The sequence below is a fragment of the Furipterus horrens genome, unplaced genomic scaffold (genome assembly GCF_987537825.1).
Source record: "Furipterus horrens unplaced genomic scaffold, mFurHor1.1.pri manual_scaffold_11, whole genome shotgun sequence".
Taxonomy (NCBI): Eukaryota; Metazoa; Chordata; class Mammalia; order Chiroptera; family Furipteridae; genus Furipterus; species Furipterus horrens.
This window is the reverse complement of record NW_028327181.1, coordinates 11,464,606-11,478,044: the sequence shown is the minus strand read 5'-3', so window position 1 is coordinate 11,478,044 and position 13,439 is coordinate 11,464,606. Positions and strand designations below refer to the sequence as shown.

General features: G+C 39.5%; 1 protein-coding gene across 4 annotated transcripts in view; it reads right to left on the bottom strand.

The window, feature by feature from the left end:
- The window catches only part of CORO1C (coronin 1C), a 73,394-nt gene that overhangs the window by 21,012 nt on the left and 38,943 nt on the right, over positions 1-13,439 (bottom strand). For all 4 annotated transcript variants that reach the window (XM_090290815.1, XM_090290816.1, XM_090290813.1 and 1 more), the window contains exon 3: positions 4,329-4,451. In XM_090290815.1, the coding sequence (XP_090146941.1) occupies positions 4,329-4,451 (123 nt within the window). The remainder of the gene's footprint in view (positions 1-4,328; positions 4,452-13,439) is intronic.

The following is a 13,439-nucleotide window of genomic DNA, read 5'->3' as shown; positions in this document are numbered from 1 at the left end:
AATTTAATCCTTTTCCAGTTCATTTCATAAACCAGTTCTGTTGTATTTTTCTACCACATATTTGCTAAAGATGTTCTTTTGCTGTGAATTCACTTACAGGTACATACCAAAACTCACTGTAAAAAATAACTGATTATACATTTATATCTCCCTTAATCCCCTCAATTGGCACTACCATCATCATATTATTACTATTATCTTACATGTAAGGCAACTGAGACTGAAAGCATTCCTGTGACCTGCATGTGCTCAGCACTCCCCATCCCGGGCGTTTCTCAGTATCCTTTTTCTACTAGAACTAGGCCTTGATACACTATCTACTATTTGTAGCTCACAAGTTACTACCAACAGCCTAGGCTTGGGAAACGACAGAGAACTTTTCTGTTTTTTGTTTTTTGTTTTTTTAATGGGTGTTACTTGAAACCATTCGATCTATTGTATGGTGTTCTTTTACCTTCAGGAGAGCAAAGTGGAAAATCAAGTATTAAGAAGCAGGTGGGATAGGAGATGATCAACTATTTCTTTAAAATTTCATTTCACCTGCTAAGCTATAAAAAATTCTTATAGTCACCCCAATAATAATAACAAATGATCTGGGGGACATTAAGCGATTTAAACCGGTGCTATACTTAAGGGCTTAAGGAAAACTAGAAGGAGGATTTATCCCAAAGCATTATGTCTTATTTCATTTACAAAATGTTCACTGGCAATACCAACAAAGGCATAATGTTAGAAGATTCTGGGAAGGTAGCAGCGTAGTTCTGTGATCTTTCCAAGTTCCTCAATAAAAACACACAGAGCAAGGAGATAACAAAACCAAACACACAGGAAGGGCATTTACACAAAACTAGGTGATCATCCCCAAATGCAAGTTAGTGGAGAAGTCTCACCAACAGCCAGGGAACCTGCAAGTCATCATCAGCCTCTGTGGGGAAAAACCATGGGGCATCAGTGAGGCGCCTCACAGGCCTGAGAAGAGCAGGCCGACGAGACCAGCAGTGGAAACTGGGGCAGATTTTCCCTCTCCAAGAACAGGCAAGCGTAAGAACCTGAAATAAAAAAAGGGTATGAAGGGGCCAGAGCAGTCCAGACCCCAATAGGCTAAGAAACCAACCAGAGAGGACAGGGCTCCTTTCAAGACAGGTCCCACCTTGAGGAGAAATTTTAAGGACTGAAATAAAATGGGAGCAGGATAGAAATAAGAGGGACAAAGGAAGAAGAGAGGCCAAATAAAAGCAGACCAGAAAATCTCAGGAAGCAGGCCACCATGTTTCAGGACACTACATGAAAATGACAGAAGGTGGAGCTCTGTGAAGTTAGAGCAGCTAGGTGAACCAAGCCTCCTAATGGAAGAATCGAACACTTATCTATAGTCTTGCCAAAGGGATCAAACCTGAGTCTGATCACACTTCAGGATCCAGCAGCCAATTAGCACGGAATTCAGAGGATAGAGAGTATGCTGAAATGCACCATAAAGGTACAATCAGCAAAATCTACTGTTAATAGATACAGGTCAAAGGTCAGGCTTCTTCAACTGGTATCAATACACTCACTAATAAGGACAAGAAAAGGATGGAGGAGGATACAAAAGACTTAAAAGATCAGGTTTTTAAAACTTTCGAGACTAAGTGAGTGTCTAGAGATATATACCTGAGTGATTAAAACCATAAAGAAAGGCAAGGACTTGGGTCCTGGACTGTTTACTCCTAGAGAAAACAGAGGAGGCCTGGCCACCCACCCTAGGGTGGAACAAGCAAAACATGAGCCTCAGGGACTGGTAACAGAGCCTGGAATGTGCACACTGATGGCAGGACCTCGAGCAGCTTGTCTCGGACCATGAGGCCATCTTGAAGGTGGAAGCCAGCACTAGGTGGTGTAGTGAAAGGCACCTAACTGAGTAGGACATGAGGAAGCCTAAGGATCTTGTCTAGGCTCCAGAACAAAACAAAGTTCCTGGGCTCACAGAGTTGCCTTTTGGAGAGAAGGTGAACAATAAGCAAACCAAGAAATAAATACATAATATAAAAGATGCCATGAATAAATATGAATTAGGATATGAAGGATGGAGAGTATTGGGGTATCTTTTTATATTGGGTGGTCAAGGGAAGTCTCTCTGATGATATAAGCCAAATGGCTACTATAGTTTTGAGTCTCAAATTCTATGTCGTGGGCATTTATCTCAGAGAAATGAAAACTTGTATCTATATAAAAATATGCATAAAGCATTATTTATAATAGCCAAACCAAGAGACAGCCCAAATGTCCTTAAGTGGTGAACGGTTAAACAAACTGTGGCACATCCATATCACGGAATACTTCTCAGCGATTACAAAGGAATGAACTATTGAATTGAAACACAGAACTTAGATGAATCTCAAGAGAATTGTGCTAAGTGGAAAAAGTCAATCCCAAAAGGTTACATTCTGTATACTTTTACTCATAACATTCTTGAAATGAGAAAATTATAAAGATAAATAACAGACTAGTGGTTGTCGTGGTATAGGGAGCAAAGAGAAAATGGGGTGGCTATAAAAGGATGGCAAAGGGGTCATTCTTGTGATGGAACTGTACCTTGACTGTGGTATTGGTCATATGTGATATCTACACATATGATAAAGCTGCACAGAACCAAATACACATACACAAGCGTGCATACAAAAACAAGTGGAATCTGAATAGGGTTAGTGCATTACATCAATGTCAATTTCCTGGTTGTGCTATTATACTGCACTTATGCAAGGTGTTACCACTGGAGGAAATTGAGTGAAGGGTGTACTGGGTTTCTAAAATTTCTTACAACTATGTGTGAATGTATAATAATCTTTCAACAAAAAGTTAAAACACATTTTTTTTTCTGAAAAAGAAAAAATGAAAGAAAAGAAAGACAAGGAAGTGAGTATCAGAAAAGTCGGGATAGTTGCTACCTTTAGGGAGGGATGGGGCTGTGACTGGGATGGGAGTCATGGCTAAGAAAGTTCTTTTTCTTGACCAAGGTAAGGTGGTGGTTCCAGAGTGTTCACTTTGTAATAAATCACTTAATTCACTAAACTTTAGTGTATTTTATAATAAAAAAGTTTTTTTTTTCCCCCAAGGGGCAGCATACCAATAATGCTGGAGACAGAGATAGACCAAACCTGCTTCTTCAAGAGAGGTTAAGACTCTCAGTTTAAGATTTTGGCATTAGGTCAAAATACTGTTCCTTTCCCTTAGCAATATGTGTCTGCAGCCATTAAAACGGTCAATTTAGCAAGGCACATTAAACAGAACAATTCCTTTTAACAGCAGCATATTTCTTTAATATGCTCTGGTTGCCAAAATTATGAGCTCACAGGAGGAGTTATCCTCAGCCAAAAGTCCATGAGGAAAAACGAGTAAATGTTTAAATGACACAATTGAGGAATTAGCTTGTGTTTATGTAAAATAATTTTAATTAATAAAGGCTTCCAAACAATGTTTCTAAGTCTGGTTCAGCCCACAGAAAATGAGAAGCAGTGAAAGTGGAGGGGATCTCCCAGCTCCCCACCTGATGTGTGTGAGGCCGCCTGCAACGGGATCAGTGACTGCCTCTGCCTGCATCAGCGCTTACTGCAGCACCCCCATCGGGGCCATGCCTAAGCTTTTCAACATATTTTGAGCTAGGATTAAAAACTGAGCCACAGTCAATAATTACATTTTAAGATTAAGAAGAACATAATCCAGAACAAGAAGTTTTACATTAAGAAAGTACCCTCCTTTTGGAATCCAAATGAGGGAATATAAAGAACTTACTTTGAAAATCTTTCAGAATGTTTGTAGAGCTGCATAAAAAGGAATTTCCTAACCAGGGTCCACTAGACAGAACATACCTTCTGACATTAGCTTGCAAAGGAGCACCTGCAAAAGCTCCTGTCTCAGTGTCTGTCACATACCACTCATCCATACCGATGGGACCTTTGTTTCGCTGTGATGTACAGTTCTTGGGGGCAGTTGGGGGGGTGGGTCACATGGTCCAATGGCATTCATAGAATTACGGGGAAGTCATTTCAGTTTCTCTAAAATCTTCCCACAGAATGGTCAATAAGCATGTATAAACACACAGTTAAAACAAAAGAAGAAAAAGACAACCTCTTGATAATAAGGGCTTATAAAAGGGTTATCTGCTATTAAACTTTAATGTCACTAAATCCTGTATAATCCAATGGACAAAACCACTATGATTTTGTGCTTTTCAAGCCTCTATACATACACACAAACACACACACAGACACACACACACACACATGCACGCACGCTGAAAGCAGGAGGAGAGTCTTACTGGCCTGTGTGCATACCACACCCCAGGAGCTTACCATAACTGTGCAGTCCTCTGAACCACTGGCAATGACCTGATCGTTATGTGGACACCAGTCTATGTCAAGCACTGGTCCTGTGTGGCCACACACCGTAGGGTAGGATTTGTCAATTCGACCAGTCTGGAAGTAGAGAGAAACAAATTTATTAGGTAACATCACCGTCAGAGAGTTTGTGTTTTCTCAGATCCATTTCTCATTACCTCCACCCAAAAGTCTCAAAGGAGTACATATGATGACCTTCATATCAGTTCATGTCAATTAGTAAGAACTGTTAACTTTCATTTCTAAAAATAGTTACTACTGAGGACATTCCACCAAATTAAAAATCCAAATTTCTAGTATCACAAAGATTTATTTAATCAACTCCATTAATAGACATAGCAAGGGAGTACAAAAATCTTTTACCAAAATATTTTTCTCTGATAACCAAATCATAAATTGTATGTGTTTCTACTGCAAAAAATATTTGGTATTGTTCAAAATGGAAAATACAACTTTTAGTATAATAAGCTAATATTCCTGAATATACAAATTCATAGTTCTGGAAATGAACAGTACTGTGAGCAAGCAAAGTTAAGGTAAAAAAAAAGAAATGCTTTAGCGCTGGCCGTGTAGCTCAGCTGATACATCAAGGTTGCGAGTTCAATCCCCGGTTAGGGCACATACACGGATCAACCAATGAATGCATAAATAAGTGAAACAACAATTCAATGTTTCTATCGCCCTCCCCTTCTCCTTTCCTCTCTCCCTAAAATCAATAAAGTTTAAAAAAACATTTTTTTTTTAATGTGTTAGCTATTGCTTAGGGGCTAAAAGGACATACTACATTTTAATGCCTCAGTCTCTCTGCCATCTTCAATCAACAGAAATGCCAGCTGGACAGTGTAATTAAATTAACAACAACTTAGACATCATCCATTATACAGTTCCACATCTAAGAATACAATTTTTAATGTTGGTCATAAGTTGCCACCACAATTTGCTCATTTTTGGAAAATACTTGTTTTATCTATCTATCTATATCTATTATAATGCATTCATGTTACACATTTGAATCAAAGGAGCTGACCTGGCTTAGACCAATTCTGTGTTAACCAGGACAAATGCTGTTATAACAACAGATGGACAAAAGGTACTTCCTTTTCAAACAGGTGAATGTCAATCCATGCTGAGGTTCTACAAGCTCTAACAGCAGGTGAACAAAAAGGAATCACTGCCACACAACACTGAGCCCATTTTTGTTGTTGCTCTCGTTGTGGCAAGATATCACAACACTGGGGCAGGCTTCTTGGTAATATTTCAAGATCAATAAATTCTATGATTTGGCCACTTCAGCTTGGCTGTGGCCATCTCCAGAGCCAGTATGCTAAAGTGCAAAGACATGGTTCCAATGCAAGTTCTACTGCTTAAACAGTGAGTGACCTTAGGCGAGTCATGTAATCTCTCTGAGCTACAGGTCATCATCTGTAAAATGAATAACAGTAATACTTATTTCCCAGGATTACTATGAGGATTAAATGAGATCACGTTTTTACGTAAATCATAACTTAGTAGTACAATTACCTGTACAAGGGATGTACAAAAATCTAATTATAGTACCTAGAATATAGTAAATATTCAATAAAAAAACTACTGTCACTTATTATTAGTTCCTTGAGCACAGTATGTTGATTTACTCCATTCTTAAGAATTACAAATATGTGTTATTTGTGTGCTTTTAGGGACCAGTGTGCTGAGTGCGGGAGACACAGAAGTGAACAGGACAGCCCTGTCCTGGCTGAGCATGGAGTCCAGGAAGAGGACAGAAGACGTTTAAACCAATAAGAACAGTGCAGTCTGAGGCGTGCTCCACCAGGGCGGGCACAAGGATGGCAGGAGCACAGAAGGGCATTCAGCCAGGGGGTCCCAGTCTCAGGGGAGGTCTCCTACAGAGGGAGGTTAATTCTAAGTTTAGGTGTGAAGATGGATGGACCTGTCTACAGACCCATGGCCCGAGTTTTTTCACATGCTCCTCTCCCCCTTTCTCTTTTAAAACTAATGAAATCCACTTTGATTCTCCTGAATTACATCCCCCAAAAAGGAATTCGGAAAAGAAAATGTCAATGAACAAGAACGATATTATACAGAAGCTGGGTGTTATAAGAGAAGCCACACGGCTCATACACAGCAAAGCACCAATGGTTGAGCGCCAGACTGTCTGGGCTGGAGTTGTGGCTCCGACATTTTCTAGCTATGAGGTCCTGGCCAAATTATTTCATCTCTCACCCTCAGTTCCTCCCCTGTACAATGAGAACATTCCTGTATAGTTCATTCTTTAAGAGCTGACATGAGGATTAACTGAGACAATCAGGGTAAAGTATTTATCTGGTACTGTCCCAGTGCCTGAAGTGCTCAATAAATGTTAGCCAAAATTTAACAACTGCCAGAACTCACTCTACCACATCCCTGGTAGTATCTTTCCTTAACAAAGAAACTGCTACTAAGCACCTAAGCTGAGTGGTTTTACCTAATTCCCTTATTCCATCCTCACAGGTACTATGTGAGTACTCTACCCCTGGAGCTACTACCCCAAGTAATGTTCTATTGTTCGAGCTGCTGCTGGTGGACTCACAGGTGTCATTTCATAACAATATTAACATATTACTGTATAATATTACTACTTAGAATGTGTGGTATTTCATAATTTAAAATGTTCTGAGACAGGAAGGCCAAGATGAGATCTGACCCATGTTTAAATGGACATTCCAGAGAAAGAGAATGGACAATGGAGAGAAAATGGCTGAGAATTTTCCAGGTTCCATTAAAGGCATAAGTCTTCAGATTCAAGAGGCACAAGTCCCAAGCAGAGTAAGTAAAAATGAGTCCACATCTGTTTGCAGCCTAATGCAATGTAGAACACCTAAAACCAAGATAAAGTCTCAAGAGTGGCTGCAGAGGAAAGACATTACCTACAGAGAGCGTAATTAGACTCTCTGTGGGCAGATTTCTCAAAAGCAATTACAGAAACAAAGACCTGGAGGGGATATAAAAATATATACCAGGTAGTTATACTAAAACAGGCAGACTTTGTAAATGCATTATTAAAAATTAATATTACATTTTAACATTTAAAAAACAATTCACAGGGAAGCTATAGTCACTATGAACTTTAAACTCATCTAACTACATAGCTTCAAAATTATTAAAGCAAAAACAAGACAAAAAATGTGGACTAAGAAATGTCCAAACCTGCAGAGAATTTTTATGAGTTTATTTTAGCCAAACTGACATGTCAGAAGCAAGATCTCAAGTGCTCCAGAGAATGCCAGTTTTGCAGTTTTTGTACATTTGGAATTAAGGAGGGAACATAAGGAACATTACCTGAATGTGGGAGAAAGCCAGGCAGGGAAATCTCTATGATTGGATTACAGGACAGTTAACAAGATCATGTTAATCACATAGTTTATGCTTCTAAGGGGTCTGAAAAGAGGCATTTCAAAGGCGTGTTAACATAGACGCACAGACACAAGGGAGAGGTCCTGCTTAAAGAAAAGCTACCTTTTTACCAGGGCAGTTACTACCCAACATGACCTGTTCAGTTAGGAATTATGATCAGATCACCCGGTGAGATTATCTTCAGTTAAGATTTATTAGGCTCCTTTTTCTCCATAAGAACTGTAAGGAGAACTTATAAAGAGAACTTAACAGATTTTAATAAATATTTGGGAGATCAAGCAGACAGACAAAATATAAACACAGAAGATAAAGGTAACAAGCTTGAGCTAATGAATATACACAACCTTGTAGCCAACATTTAAAATACATATTTGTTTCAAGCAAACATTAAACATTTTTTTAATGATTAGGACACTCAAAGCAAATCTCAAAAAATACTAAGGAATCAATATCCTGTAGAGCATGTTCTGAGTCTAATGCAATACAATGAACAGAGAAATATAAACCAAAAATCTTTGATGTATCTAAAAACTTTTAAATATACTAAATAATTCAACAGAAAATTATAAAGGTCAATAGATATTTAAACTGATCATAAATACATGACTGTGTGATACTGTGATTTATAAGATATTTGGTCTTCATCCATAGTTCCTGGTTCACAGCTCCCAAAACCTTTATAATTTCCTAAGTGTTGAAAGTGATAAAGGTGTCTTTTGTTATGCCAGTGAGGTGACTTTTGGATTCCAGCTAAGGGGGAGGGCTAGTCCTCAGGAAAACCAACCACGTGATTAAAGGTTTGGAACTTTTAGTCCCACCCCCTGACCAAAGGGAAGGGGAGAGACGAGATTGAGTCCAGCTGCCAATGGTCAGTGACTTAGTCCATCATAACTATGTAATGAAGCCCCCAGGAAGATAGCAGGTTGGTCTCTTGAGGAACACTTCCCATGCTGCCATGCCAGGCCCCAAGCTCTGCAAGGATAGAAGCTCCTTTGTTGGGGACCTCACCCTATTTATCTGGCTTTTAATTTGTATCCATTAATATTCTTTGGAATAAATCAGTAATCTAGTGAGTAAAGAAGTTTTCCTGCGTTCTGCGAGCCATTCTAGCAAATTCATCAAACTCAAGGAAGAGGTCCTTGGAACACCTGATTTGTGAGTCAGAAGCACAGGTAACAACCTGGACTTGTGACTGGCATCTGAAGTATGCCTTGGGGGGGAGGGCTGTCTCGTAGGACGGAACCTTTAACCTGTGGAACGTGATGCTATCTCTCAGAACTGTGTTGAATTCTAAAACATCCTGCTGGTGCCTGATGGCTTGTTGGTGTGGCGAAGCCTTACATGCACACACAGAAGTTGGGTCTGAGAACCTGTTCAACAACCTATCAAAACTTGTAGGGTATAGCTAACACATATCTTATAGCCTTAAATGTGTATATGAGAGAAGATTGAAAAATTGAGTTAAGTATCTAATCCAAGAAATTAGAAAATAAACAGAGTAACCCCACAGAACATAAAATTATGTGAAGAAATTAACAAGAAAGAAAATAAACAATAAACCAAATCAACAAAATTAGATATGGAAGACAGAAGTCACAAACACCAGGAATTTTAAAAAAAGGGGGCATAATACAAATATGGTAGAAATTTACACAATATGAATATACTAGGAATAACATTTGATAATAAATTTGAAAACTCCGGATGAAATGAGCAATCTCCTAGATAAAAATCTAACTTATCAAAACTTTTTCAATAAATAGAAAACCTGAATAAGAACTATAACCATAAAGAACCAGTTAGGTATGATTCCACATACTCCCATAAATCAAGCAGTCACTAAATACCAAAAATCACTGGGACCGGATGGTTTTACAGGTGACCTTTACCAGACATTCAAACAAATGTTCCCAGAAAAAAGAGGAGCACTGCTGAACTCATTACATAAGAAATGTACAGCTTGATACCGACAGTATAAAGAAGAGAAACTTAAGTCTCTGCAAACTCCCCTCAAAAACAAAAAAGGTAAACCAAATTCAGCTGTGTGGATTGGTCTCAAAAAACAGAAGTGAAAAGACAAGCTGCAGACTGGGAGAAGACATATATGCAATATATAGATCTGACACAGTCAACAGCAACCGAACAGAATGACAGGCAAGTGATATGAGCAGAGAAATCACAGGGAAGGAAACCTGAAAAGCTGATAGAGCTATGAAAAGATAATCTCATTGGAATCAGGGAACTGAAAATTAAAATAATGAGGTAACATTTTATACCTATTAAAACTGGCAACAATTTAGAAGTCTAAACACAAGTGCTGGCAAGTATGCTGGGTAAGAGGAACTCATAACTGATCACAAGAGAGACCATCCTACAGCCCCTTTTGAGAGCAATCTGGAAACAGCTGGAGGTGAAGATGTCCCCCCCACGCCCCCCCCGCTCAGCAGTCCCACTTCTTGGTGGTCTTTGAGAGAAAAGCCCCGTATTTTTCACAAGATAGATATCAATTGCAGCACTGTAGGAAATAGTGGAGGGGGGGGGGGGCAACCACCAGAAGCAATTTAACTGTCCTTTCGCATGGGAATAAATGTCATATAAAACGTTAAGTCTTCCGGCCAAGATGGAGGCCTAGACTGACACGCTCAGTCTCCCTCCACAACTAAGAAGGAATACAGCTACCGCAAAACCAGAAATAACCAGAAGTTCCAGAAAATAAAGCTACATGGAAGTCCAACGTATGAAGTTATAAAGAAGTGGTGCTTATCCAGACGGGTAGGAGGTGTGAAGCCTGGAAAGAGAGGTCAAGCTGTGCTGGCAGCAGTGGCAACAGCAGCGGGACAGCAGTAAGCAGACACCCGTATTTAAGGGGAGGCAAGAAGCACCTGGGGAGCACTCCCGGCTGCAGACCAGACCCATCAGCTTGCGATTCCAATGCCAGGAAAGGCAGACCCCCATTGCCTCGGATTGTGAGGGCTGGAGGGAGTGGGGCTGAAGGAGGAGGCTCCCGGTTCTCAGCGGAGAGTAAAGGGCAGGAATCATCTTGGACCCCCCTCACACAAAGCGCCACAGCATGGTGAGGAGGGTCTCCCAGTAGTGACAAGTACGCAGGGCTCCGCCCCCTATAGCATAGGAGGTGTGACACCCCCACCCAGGAAGCAAAGGTAAACACAAAAACTGTCAGGATGGCACAGATCATGATAGAGATCCCCGTGACGCAGCTGACCAGCCAGCAAATATCTGATCTAACGGCTCAGCAGATAGATAATCTTTCTTGAGGCTCAGTTCAGAGCTTTGGTTATACGAATGCTTCCAGACCTAACAGCAGATCTTAAATAAGACGGAGAAGGAATGAAGGCTAGTCCTGCTGAAATGAATGAAAACACACACGAAAGAAATGGTGAGAGAAAGAAAACCAGGGATTAAATAAACAAATCGGAACATAGGGAAGGTACAAACGGTCAACCAGTGCAGAAAGAGGAAATGAAAAGTGAGGAAAATGAGGAGAGGCTCAGAAACCTATGGGACAGCTATAAGCAGGCCAACATCCGAATCATAGGGTTGCCAGAAGGTGAAGAAGAACTAGAAATTGAAAAATTATGTGAAAAAATAATGAAGCAGAACTTCCCTAACTTGGGGAAGGAAATAGACTTCCAGGTACAGGAAGCACAGAGAGTTCCAAAACACTGGACCCAGGGAGAACCACTCCAAGACACATTATAATCAAAATGTCAAAAGTTAAAGATAAAGAGAGAATCTTAAAAGCAGCAAGAGAGAAGAAGAGAATTACGTACAAAGAGATCCCAATAAGACTATCAGCTGATTTCTCAAAAGAAACTCTGCAGGCAAGAAGGGACTGGCAAGAAATATTCAAAGGAATGAAAAGCAAAAACCTACAACCACAATTACTCTATCCAGCGAAGCTGTCATTCAGAATAGAAGGGCAGAGAAAGTTCTTCCAGGACAAAGTAAAACTGAAGGAGTTCATCAGATCCAAACCACTGTTATATGAAATGTTAAAGGGACTTGTTTAGGAGAAAGAGGACCAAAACTATGAACCTTAAAATGAAAACTGTATCACAACAACCAACAACAGAAACAGGAATCGAAACAAAGGCAGACTAAGTAGGCAACGAGAGTGGGAAAAGAATTATAGGTATGGGGAACATACTGGGGAGAGGTCAGCAGGGAGGGGGAAGTGGGGAAAGGGAGGGATATGGTACAGGAATTAAGAAGCATAGTAGGAGGGAGTGGAGTAGATGCACAACTAATGGGCATGGACTAAGGGGGGGACAACTGGAGGGCGGGGGGTTACTGGGTGGAGAACAAAGGGAAAACAAATTGGGACAACTGTAATAGCATAATCAATAGAGCATATTTTTAAAAAATAAAATAAATTGGTTTCCAAAAAAAAGTTAAACACACAGAAAACAATAATCTGTTTAGATATTTGCACGTGTAATAGAAGTATAAAAATATGGTACATACTTTGAGGAAACGATTTCTGGGGAAGGAGAAAGAAGTAAAGGGGAATGGTATTTTAGCTACATCTGTTATGCTTTATTGTTTTCCAAAAAAGAGATATGAAACAAACATGGCAAAATACTAACATCTGTTTAATCTTGTGAGTGAGTACACAAGTGTCCTATTACTTTATTTTTTTGTTTGACTTTTTTCCTTTCTTTTTTAAAGATTTTATTTATTTGTTTTTAGAGAGGTGGGAAGGGAGGGAGAAAGAGGGAGAGAAACATTGATTAGTTGACCCCTACATTCTCCTTACAGGGGACCTGGCCCCCAACCCAAGCATGTGCCCCAGGTTTACAGCTGGTGCTCAACCTACTGAGCCACACTAGCCAGGGCTAGTTTCCTATTTAAAAAAATAATTAATAAAGTAATAAAGTTGAGAAAAAGCAATGTCTTGTTACTAACTTTATATTTTTAAACAATCTTTACTCTAAAGGAAAAAACTTTTTCTATCTGAATTGTTTTATTTTATCTCGGGATCTTTGCATTCTTAGGCTCTCCCCAGCAATCCACATCTGGTATCTTGACGGCAAAGTTCTGAATTCTGAACTTCCAAGGATACCAAATAATTTTTTTCCACTGTAGGCTAAAAGCTGTTGCTCAGACATAAAACAATTTTGAGGGGAATCTGGAAGTGCTAATACTAGTTGTTTTTAATTGCAAACTGAGAAGCTTACTAAGTGACTTTTTTTAGGTTAAAATTAAGCAACCCTGGCTAAAAGTTAATAGCGGTTAACCATATTTGCCTGTCAAGTAAGATACCTGAGAAGAGTAATAAAGCATTTCTGCCATTCTCAACTCAGCCTTGCAGGACAAGTCTCTAGCATAAAAGCACTAAAGAGTCCAATGTTTTTGTAGAAATCTGAATGTCATTTAAAGAGCAACTGCCATGTATTTACCTTTCTATCAAAAAAATAAATAACAACTAATACTTTTAGAGTGCTTATGTTACATGTTAAAAACTGTTCGAAAGCCCTTACATGCTCATTCTCACAAGTACCTTTATGATAGAGGGACTTTATTATCCCCGTTTTCGAAATAAAGAAACTGAGGTACAGAGAAAGCCAAGAAGCAGAGATCTGAAATATCACTAGATTTCTTTAGGGAAAGGTTTTTCCACTAAGTCATGGACGGAGATCTGAAAACGGCACA